The following is a 9,762-nucleotide window of genomic DNA, read 5'->3' on the forward strand; positions in this document are numbered from 1 at the left end:
GCCATCGGGGAGCAGCTTGCAGGAGCGGATGTAGTTGTCACGGTTCTAGATGGTGAGCACAGTGACTAGCAAGTGAAGGAGCCGATGGCTGCAGCACCACAGCCATGGGGGGACCGAACCCCCTCCAGGGGCGCATTCTCTCCCCCCCCCCAAAAAAAAAAGAAAAAAAAAACACATCACTTGCTGCCCACCCCATACCAAGCAGTCCAGCTGAGCCACAGCTGTCTTGGTGCCTGGCTGCCCCACGTCCCACACCTTCACGCAGCCCTTGCCCCCAGTGTAGACGTGCTGCGTGGAGCTGCTGATGGTGACGGCGCAGACCACCTCGCCGTGGGCCAGAGTGTGGAGCTGCCGCGCGCGCCGTGGGATGCCGGAGCCCAGGAGGGCATCAGGGGGGAATGGTACTGGCTGCATCTGCCCGTCGGTGCTGACGTAGAAGGAGTAGGCACTGCAAGAGGACAGATGGGAGAAGTGAGCAATCCCTGAGGGCAGCCGGGGTGCAGGATCTATGCTCTCCCCTCAGCCATGCTCCCACCGGGCAGGGGGCATCTGCAGTGGTCTGGCTAACAGGGAATGTAATCAGCTGTAATCAGCCAGCTCCTTGTTTGTCAGTAAACAGCTGGAATGAAACAAACGCATTGGCCACAGCTGTGGAGTGAGACCCCCACCCCCAGCCTGCCCCTTCACTGCTGCAGCCATACTTACGGCTTCCCTGCAGGGACAGTGGAGAGCGACACCGGGAGCGTGGAAACCCTCAGGTGAGGGTGCGACTCGAAAGCCACCTGCACAAAGCAAGGGGCACAGGCTGAGCAGCGGGCTCCCAAGAACACAGCCACAAACATCCGGGGCCAGTGGGGGCTTCTTGGAGGGCACTGCAGCCTCCATTGCCCAAACCAAGCGCCCCCCCAAGCAGGGACCCCATCTCCATGGACAGCCCCTGATGAGCTCCCTGCAGCTGTGTGGGCACCGTGGGGACAGGCACCAGGGCCAGCAGCACCAGTAGCAGCAAGGGCCTGTCCCTTGGCAACTTACCATCGGTGAGCATCCATACATGATGGCGCTGCTGACCTGTGGCGGGAGGCGGATGCCCACGTACATGCCAGGGGCCGTGAGCTCACCGTTGAGGGCGGCATGGGGCACCAGCCCAAAGGAGGTGGCGAAGGGGCTGGAGATGCTCAGAGGGCTGTGCAGAGCTGCAGAAGAGACGTGGCTGTTGGTCCCAGCCCGCAGAGGGAGAGCAGAGCCAAAGGAAAGGGTGCCCGGCCCTGAGCCCAGGGAACACCCCTCGAGGAGGAGGAGGAAGAGGAAGGCTCAGGCCTGGGCAGCAAAGACCAGAGGGGGGTGGCCCCTGAGCTCCACCAGCTGTAGGCCTGGCACGAGTCTGGAGAGCAGATGGCCATGTCCCAGTGGGGCTGCAGCATGGCCCAGCCGCCCTGCTCTGGCCTCACCCCAACGCCAGCCCCGCTGTCTCTGCCGCTGGGGCTTTGGGGGTTATTGAAATCGATTCCAAATTGTTTTTTGCTAAACCTCTGTAACTTTCCAGCCCAGTCAAGGAATTAACATCACCAGTCTGGCTTTAGTCCTCCCCTGTGCTATCTGTCCTCCTTCTAACACCTCCTGTGCCCTTTGGCTGGACAGGTGCCCAGCTGTCCCCCAGGCCTCAGCCCTCCTCCTCCCAAAACGTCCTGAAGGAAAGCGAGGCAGGAGGAGGGAGTGTGACCGGCCCAGGATCAGCCAACACCATTGCTGAACCCCTGTTCTTGTGCTTTCAGGAGGTGGCAGCTACTCACAGCACCTTTGGCCCTACCCGAGCCTCACCAGTATGAGGCCCCGGCCACATCCTTGCTTCCCACAATCCCAATGCGGCCTGGCCCTGAAGCATGCATGCAGCTTCATGCAGCAGCACCAAACTCATGACCTGTTAGACAATGACCTCCAGCTTCCCATAGCAAAGAGCTCCCCACATTGGCACAAAACCTTCTGTGTGGTCTGAGCCTGCCCCGAAAGCTTCAGCAGGCACCAACATGGCAATGCATCAGCACACACACTTGCTGTGGTCTGCGCGTTTGACAACACAGAGCCAAACTGCTTGCCCCAGCCCTCACAGGCGCTCACCGGTGGTGTCCGTGGCCAGCACCTTGGCTGGAGGCTGCCGGAGGAGCGTGGCTGAGCTTGGCCCCGGGCCAGGCGTGAGAGTGTCGCGGGGCGGAGGGGACACAGAGGACGTGGAGGCTGGGGGATCTGGCTGCAAAGCAAAGGAGGAGCAGCCTCAACTGCTGGCAGCACGCCCCCAAACAAGCCTCTGTGGGAAGTGGCCCTTTGGGCACGGCTCCGCTGCTCCCCATGGGACATTGCCCTTGCCTGGGGGTCCCAGCCCAGTGGCAGGGCCAGGGACTGCTCAGGAGTGACCAGCCTCTCCCATCCCCATGGCCTCTTTTTTCTTGCCTCTCCTATTTCTTCCTTTTCTGCCTGGGGATTTTGTCGACACCAGCAAAAGAAAAAAAAAAAAAAATTAATAACAGAGCAAAGCTGCGTGCTGTGCTGGCAGATTGCTCAGGGCGCTTTGTCTGCTCTAATCCGATTGTCCTGGGGAGCAGCCGCTCGCTGCTCCCCACACCCGCAGCCAGCTCCTGACCCCAGGGCTGGCAAGGACGAATCGCTTTGGGCTCCCTGCGGTGGCTGGGAAGGCCAGGGGTGACAGAGCTGGCCCTCCCCCTCGCTGATGTTTCAATCTGAGAATTGGGCCAGTGCTTGGTGAGGAGGAAGGGAAGGGAAAAATAAAAATAATAAAAAAAATCAATTGCTCAGAGCAGCTCTAGGGAATCCTGCACGCAGCCAGATGGAAAATACCTGCAGAGCTGGGCCCTCGCCTAGCAGACAATTAACCTCTCCTGCCGGCACTGACCTCTGCCCCCAGTGCTGGATGCTCAGCATTGAGCACGCCAGAGCAACCCCTCCCCATCACAAGCCCTGCCGCCCCATGGCCTGCACTGCCCCGGCGCTGCCCCTTACCAGCCCCTGGTCCTGCAGCCGCAGGGGGGTCACGCTCCGGCTGGAGGCACCGGAGGCACCACCAGAGGCAGGGCTCTCGGGCATGTCCTGGGCTGGCAGGAGCTGGCTGCTGGGTGCACAACTGGAGCTGCTGGGCTCAGAGCGGGGGTCCTGGGGAGAGAAGGGGTCTTTGGAGAGCGGGAGCTGCAGGCCCTCTGCATGGGAGGGCAGACAGGAGCAGCTTCAGAGGCAAGGCTGCCCGTCAGCTCTTTTATTCCTATAACCATTCAATCAGGGCTGTGATTTTTATCACCACAATTACACCACTGAGCAGTTCTTAATGTGCCATTTTCTGCAGAAATCCCAGCTGATGTTCCTTCCAGAGCTTGTATTTTCTTGGGAAGTGACAGGAGGAAAAAAAAAACATGTGCTGTCCCTCCCCAGTCTTCCCTGGGAGGAAAACGGATGTCCCCAAAAACATCACTTCTGCCAAGAATATCAGGGCTGGGCTGAAGCACTGGTGTACCTGCCCGGGTGGCTGGGGAAGGCTGCACCAGAAGGGCCTGGCAGCTGGACTGCACCACTGCCTCCCGAGACCACTCAGCGCACCCCTGTTCCCACCACCACCACGTGCGTGAGCAGCGAGCCCACGTCCCTGGGGCACCCGCCCTGGCTTACCACGGGATGTTGCAGGAGAGGCGCTGAGAAGCTGCGAAGCGGAGCCAAGTCTGCAGCTGGCAAAGCCAAGCTCTGGCTGGCACAGCCGTCAGCCCCCAGCACCACACTCAGAACCAGCCTTGGCTGGCAGGAACGCATCAGACCAGGGCCAGCACACGTCCCGGCCGGCTGCTCCAGCGCAGGAGCCCAATGAGCCCCAACCTCAGCAACCAGAGTCCCGAACCCAATGCTCAGAGCTTGGGCCTGGTATCCTGCAAGGCTTCGGTACCTGCAGCAGTCTGGGCTTACCTCGTCCACCACCAGGTTGTAGTCGCTCTTGTCTCCATCGCTATCCTGCACAGGGGAGAAGCCCAGGAAGGCTCGGTCAGGGGTGCGAGTGGCTGGATAAGAGCTGGTTCTGCCTGGCAGCACCGCAGACAGCAGGCAGGTTCTGCCACCCCCCCATCACTTCTGCAAGACAGCCTGCCCTGCAGGTGGCTGCCCACCCCATTCCCCTGGGGCTTTTGGCTGTTTTCGTGCCTCCTTGCAGGATTTCTGCACCCTGGGGCTGGCAGTGATGCCCCTGCACCCCCATGCCCACACTGCAGCACTCACGTAATGCCCAGCCGGGTCCCTCTCCTCCCACTTCTGCTTCAGCCCTGCGCCCCCTGTCTGCTCCTCGGTGGGGGGGCTCTCCGGAGGGGATGCCGAAACGCTCTGAGCAGCAGAGGGAAGGTGTGAGGGGTGGCACAAGGGGAACGAGCCAAGCCTCAAACTGTGTGCTGCCCTGCCACAACCTCCTACAGTGACCCGGGGAGGCTCGGGGGGGGGCGGGAAACGGGACAGCAGCAGCTCTGGGGGGCCAAGGACAGGCTCTGTGCCCCCCCAGCCACTGCCATGACTTACTTGGCCGGGGCTGTGCTCTGTAGCCCATGCAGCAGCAGGACCATTGGCCGGACAGGTCGGCACCAGCAAGGCAGAGCAGGAGAGGGAAAGACGCTGTTAGTGGGGGTGCGTGGCCCCACCAGCCTCCGCAGCAGCATGCCCCCACTGCCCACAGACCTTACCCTGCGCCCGTTTGCCCACCACAAAGCCCCCAGCGCTGGCTCCTCGGTGAGCACTTCAGGAACAAGCCACCAGCAGTGCTGGGCATTGCTGGTAACTTGGCCTGGGCCTGCCAGCAGCATTCACAGAACTGATTTAACAATGATTAAATATTGATGATGTTTGTAAAGCACTTTATGATCCTGATAGGAGAGGAATTAGCACGGTTTACCAAGCATCAAGTTCTCAGCACGGCCATGCATTCTGAATTCCCTCCCGCAACCCCCTGCCTCCCACAGTTTCTACCACAGGTGTAGTACATAATTTTCCTGTAAACCCTCTGCTTTGGGCTATGGATACTTACCTGGTGTAAGCAGGAAGGGTTTTTCTGTGGCAGGGGTTTCCCACCTGCCCAGCTGCCCCTCAGAGGGGGCACCCTCACACTAAGAACACTCAGGGGTACGGGAGGACCCAGGTCCCCAAGGGGACGGGCACAGAGCCCCACTACACACATGGCCGCCCCCCGGGAGCTCCTGGGAGCCGTCACAGCAAGGCAGCTGTTCCCTTGGCCAAAAATAGAGCCAGCCTCCCAGGGCTGCAGATACTTAATTAGCTGGATCTGTCACTCAGTGCCTGCCGCTCCTCCTGGCCCCAGGGAGTGGCTGCCAGCATCAGGGAGCCCTGGGGAAGAGGCAGAGCAGGCAGCAGAATTCCTCCCAGCCCGCACAGGCACCTCTGAGCAGTCCGCCCAGCACAGATTCAGCCAAGCTCGGAAGGGCTAATCCAGCTGTGCTCGGCCCCTCACCTCTGCTCTCTCCATCCTGGGCTGCTCTGTCCTCCTTGGCAGCCAGCTGCGACTGTACCATCAGTGCCCCTGAGAGGGCCAGGAGCCCCGCCGCGCTGCTGGCCCCTGCCAGGCTGGGCAGCTGCACACTGGAGGGGTGCGGTGTCAGCGCGACAGGAGGGACATGGTGGGAGAGGTGCTGTAGCTGCTGCTGCTGGAAAAGAAAGAGCAAACGGTCCTCGATCCCGGGAGGAGGCAGCCACATGCCAGACACACCTGGTGCCCCCACACTTTCTGCGTGAGCGGTGATGCAAAGCACGATGAGATGAGCACAATACGGGGACCCAGCAGGGAGCAGAGTCATACAGGCTGCACGGCAGGGTCACAGTGCCTGCCCCTTCCCACCCAGGGCACTGCAGGTGTCCCCTCCCCATAGACACAATCCCTGAGACACAGCGGAGGACCCAAGCTGAGCTCCCCCCTGCTTTGGTCCAGGAGGCCAGCGACAATCCCGCAGGCTCTCCGCCCTCTTCACTACCCAGCAGCAAACCCCAGCCACCGCTGGAGACCAGCCCTGGGCTCGTCAGAACACTAAAGACTTTCTCCCATCTTCACAGCACATTGCTTGGAGTAGGACAGAGCCTTCCCCCGCCAGCTGGGCAGCACAACTCACCCCAACAATGCTGTTGAGCTCCGCCATCGTCACGTGCTTTGCCCACTCCACCGCTTGCAGGACCTGCTGCTGGTGCTGGGATGAAGAATACGGGGAGGGAGGGCGCTCAGTGCTGCTGGCTGGGGTACCGTGCGGCCCCACGTCCTGCCCAGCCACCCCGGGGCTCTGCAGACCTCCTTCCCCCTCCAGCCCGGGACCTGTGCTCGGCCTGGCCCAGGTTCACCCTTTGGGTGCACGCCCCCCCTGCTCACCTCCTGTGTCAGGAGCGGTACGATCTGCACGCAGATGGCATTCAGCCTTTTGACAATCTCCGCCTGAAAGAGGAGGCAGGTATCAGTGCAGCCACGGGGCCGTCAGCACACCCAGCCCCCCAGCGGGGCAGCCGAGCACCCCAGGGACACGTGCTGCCTCCGCGCAGCCAAACCCTCCCCACCCTGCGCAAATCCTCCCGCCTGTGTGGCCCTGCCAGGATTTCCCAAGCTGCTGACAAGGGAGGGCCACTGCCAGGGCTGCGGGACCCCCCCCAGGCTGCTGGGTCCCCCTGGACACACAGGAGGGAACCCAACTCCCAAACACCCATGGAGCTGGGCCAAGCCGAGCTCTGCGCTCGGCCCCTTGCATCCAGTTGGCTGCGCTGAGCCTGAGCCCAGCGCAGCTTCGCGGGCTGCCGCAGGCTGGCAGGGAGAGCCGCGCCGAGCCACCAGCGCTGGCGCTGGGCCATCAGCATCCTGCTTCCTCTCCCTGAGCACTGGGCTCGACGCCAGAGGGGAGCAGGGGGGCACAGAATTCACACAGCGACTCCAGCCCCCCCACCTCCAGCCCCCCACCCCTCCTCCAGCCCCCCACCCTCTCTCCAGGTGACCCCACATGCACTACCGGGAAACCCACCCGCACGTTGGCTGTCCCCGTCCTGGCAGGCAGCAGCAGAGCAATGCAGAGGATCTGAGGCACCCTCCCCAGGCAGGGCAGCCCCCAGCCCCCCCACGGCAAGGAGCCTTTCCCGGAGAAGGGGCCGAAGCCTCCAGCCTGGCCTCCCAGCCATGTTTCCCACGGAAAACCTGCCCCCCCCCCCCCCCCGCCCAGCCCTCGAACCCAGCCTGGCTCTCGCCAGCAGAGGGATTGGCTGCTCTGAAGTGTTTTCTCATCTCAGGTTTCCTACAATCTCTGACAGCCTTGCAGAGAGGTCAAACCAGGCACAAAGCCACAGAGAACAAAGGGAACATTTACAGGCTGCTCCCTGAGGCTGCCTGCGTCCCAGGGAGGGCACAGGCTGCCCCCCCAGCACCCAGGTCACCCCCAGCTGCTGCTCCAGCCTCCCCTTATAGGGCCCTGCAGGCCTTTTATCCCCCTGCAGCAGGGGTCCAAGGAGACAAGGACCCCCAGCTCCAGACACCCCCTGCCCAGGCAGGGCCTGGTGTCAACTCAGGGCAGGGGGCTCCCCCTCCCCAGCTGCCTGCCCCCCCCGTCACCCGATGGCCCCGTCACCAGCCGCGCACAACCGGGCCACCTCTGGCTCCCAGCCCCACTGGAGCTTGGAGCGCATGGGGCCAGCAGGAACGTGCTCGAGGGCTCTGTGAGCCTTCCTGCTAACAAAAGGAGCAAACTCGGAGAGGCTGAGCCAGCTGGAGAAGTATGGCAGTTGACTTGCCACTTTGTCAGGCATTGGTCCAAACTAATTTCCCTGGCAGAGAGCCCGTGATGACTGGATTGATAAATCTGAAGAGGGAAAGCAAATTAACGCTGGAACAAAAGGGGAACCAGGGAAGGGTGAAAATACTTCTCTGGCTTCAGGAAAGGAAAAGGGGATTAAAAAAAAAAAAAAAAAAAAGGAGAGAAGGAGAGAAAATAAAAGAAAGACAATCCATTTCATTTGCCTCTGGGCTCCAGCTCTTGCTGCTTCCTCCACACTCCCTCCTGAGCCTGGGTCCCCAGGGAGCTGCAGCGGGGAGGCGTCTGCACAGGGATTTGGGATCCACAGCCACACGCTTTCAGAAGTGCTTTGGGATGAGGGGGAGCAAGCCCCATCCCAAGACACCTGCAGGACTCAGTGCTGCATGACCTGACAGCACTGAACCCCTTCACAGGCCAGACCCTTGCTCAGAGCTGTGCCGTGCCCTGTGCCACTGCGCAGTCACTGTGCTCCCGGCAGCCTCTCCCCCTGCTCCTGCTATCCTCCCCACTTACCTGCTTGTGCATTTCGATGTTCAGCCCATAGGACATCTCGTAGTACTGAAAGCAAAATCACAGTAGAGCCAGCTCAGGAGCTGCCTAGGGCTGCTGGCCCACCACCCGGCCCTGCTTCCCCAGCCCAGCTCCCGCTGCTGCCGGGGGTCCCAGCTCCCCGCGGCCCCACAGCCAACCATCGCCACCCACCCTTGCTGTGCTGTGAGCCCGGTGCAGCCGCCCCGAGGCAGCTCTCCCCGTGTGGACGCTCCAGCCCCACCAACAGGGCTGTCATCACCCGGGCAGGGGGTTGGGGTCTAGGTCCCCGCGCCTCTGGGATGAGATGAGGTGGGTTTCACCAGAGGGGCCAGTCATGCCAGGTGCTGAAGGAGAGGAAATGCTGCTCTGTCCTGCAGCTCCCATCCTCTTCCCTTCCTTCCCACAGCCACCCCCAGCCCGCACTGCCTGCAGCTGGTGCCAACATCCACCAGCTCCATTCCAGCACCGCGTGCATTGTGCCCCGCAGCCCCAGCCAAAGGGTATCGAACCCAGCACCCCTCCTTGGGAGAGGCAGGACAGAGGTCTCACAATGCCCAAAAAGGAAAAAAAATAAAAAAAAAATAAAAAAAACAATCCCCCTGGCACAGCTCCTGGGCTCAGGCAGCACAGAGCATCAGCAGCTATGGCAGAGCAGCCAGCTGCTGCCAGGAATTGCGACCAACTCCTGCCTAACCCCTGTGCCCCGGGGCAAGCATCCAGGAGAGCCCCAGCGAGGCGCCTCCGGCAGGGGGGGGCTCGGGGAAGCCCCCGGCCCACCCAGGACAGCCTCGGAGCTCGGCATCAGGGATGATTTGGGGGGGCAGGGGGCGAGCAGGGAGCTCACCATGACATAGTGCCTCTGCATCTCCGTCTTCTCGCTCACCAGCTTCTCGCATTCCAGCTTCAGGCTGCAGGGAGAGGCCCCGGCCTCGCTCACGAGCCCCCAGCCCCTACCCCCACCCCCACGGGATCGGGGAGCTCCGCGCCGCCCACCGTGGTGCTGCTGCCCCGGGGACCCCAACCCGCGGCGGGGCTGCCCGAGGGGTCCCGCTCCGCCCCCTCCCCGCGCCCCGCTCCCCCCGGCGCCGCCGCCGCAGTCCCCTGCGCGCCCCCAAACCGAGCTCAGTCGGCGGAAACCGGGGGGGGGCTCCCCATGGGGACCCCCTCCCCCCAGCCCGGGACGCCCCTCCAGCCCCCCGACCTGTGGCACTGCGCCTGCAGGAGCCGGAACTCCTCCTTGAGCCGCTCGCACGTCTCCGGGACCGAGAACTTGAGGGGCCGGGGGGGGAGCTGTGGACACACGGCCCCGGCCGCTGCGTGAGGCCGCCCCCGGCCCCGCCGCGCCCCCCCCGCCCCGCCCGGCCCCGCTACTCACGGGCTGCCGGCCCTGCGGGAACATCCTGGGGGCGCG

The 9,762-nt window shown here is 62.8% G+C and overlaps 1 protein-coding gene across 1 annotated transcript; it reads right to left on the reverse strand.

Moving 5' to 3' along the window:
• Positions 1–6: 6 nt before the first annotated feature.
• On the reverse strand, positions 7–9,755 carry LOC118160020 (transducin-like enhancer protein 2; the record flags this gene model as incomplete). Its single annotated transcript, XM_035314556.1, has 16 exons — positions 9,727–9,755; positions 9,553–9,641; positions 9,196–9,259; positions 8,334–8,378; positions 6,401–6,463; positions 6,150–6,224; positions 5,498–5,690; positions 4,555–4,571; positions 4,264–4,365; positions 3,958–4,002; positions 3,013–3,162; positions 2,116–2,245; positions 1,033–1,193; positions 706–782; positions 199–448; positions 7–45 (listed from the first exon to the last, which is right to left on the reverse strand). Coding segments are annotated over exons 1-16 (1,524 nt in total), but the record flags the coding sequence as incomplete, so codon positions are not given.
• Positions 9,756–9,762: the final 7 nt, after the last annotated feature.

Source organism: Oxyura jamaicensis, unplaced genomic scaffold, assembly GCF_011077185.1.
Source record: "Oxyura jamaicensis isolate SHBP4307 breed ruddy duck unplaced genomic scaffold, BPBGC_Ojam_1.0 oxyUn_random_OJ72944, whole genome shotgun sequence".
NCBI classification, from domain to species: domain Eukaryota; kingdom Metazoa; phylum Chordata; class Aves; order Anseriformes; family Anatidae; genus Oxyura; species Oxyura jamaicensis.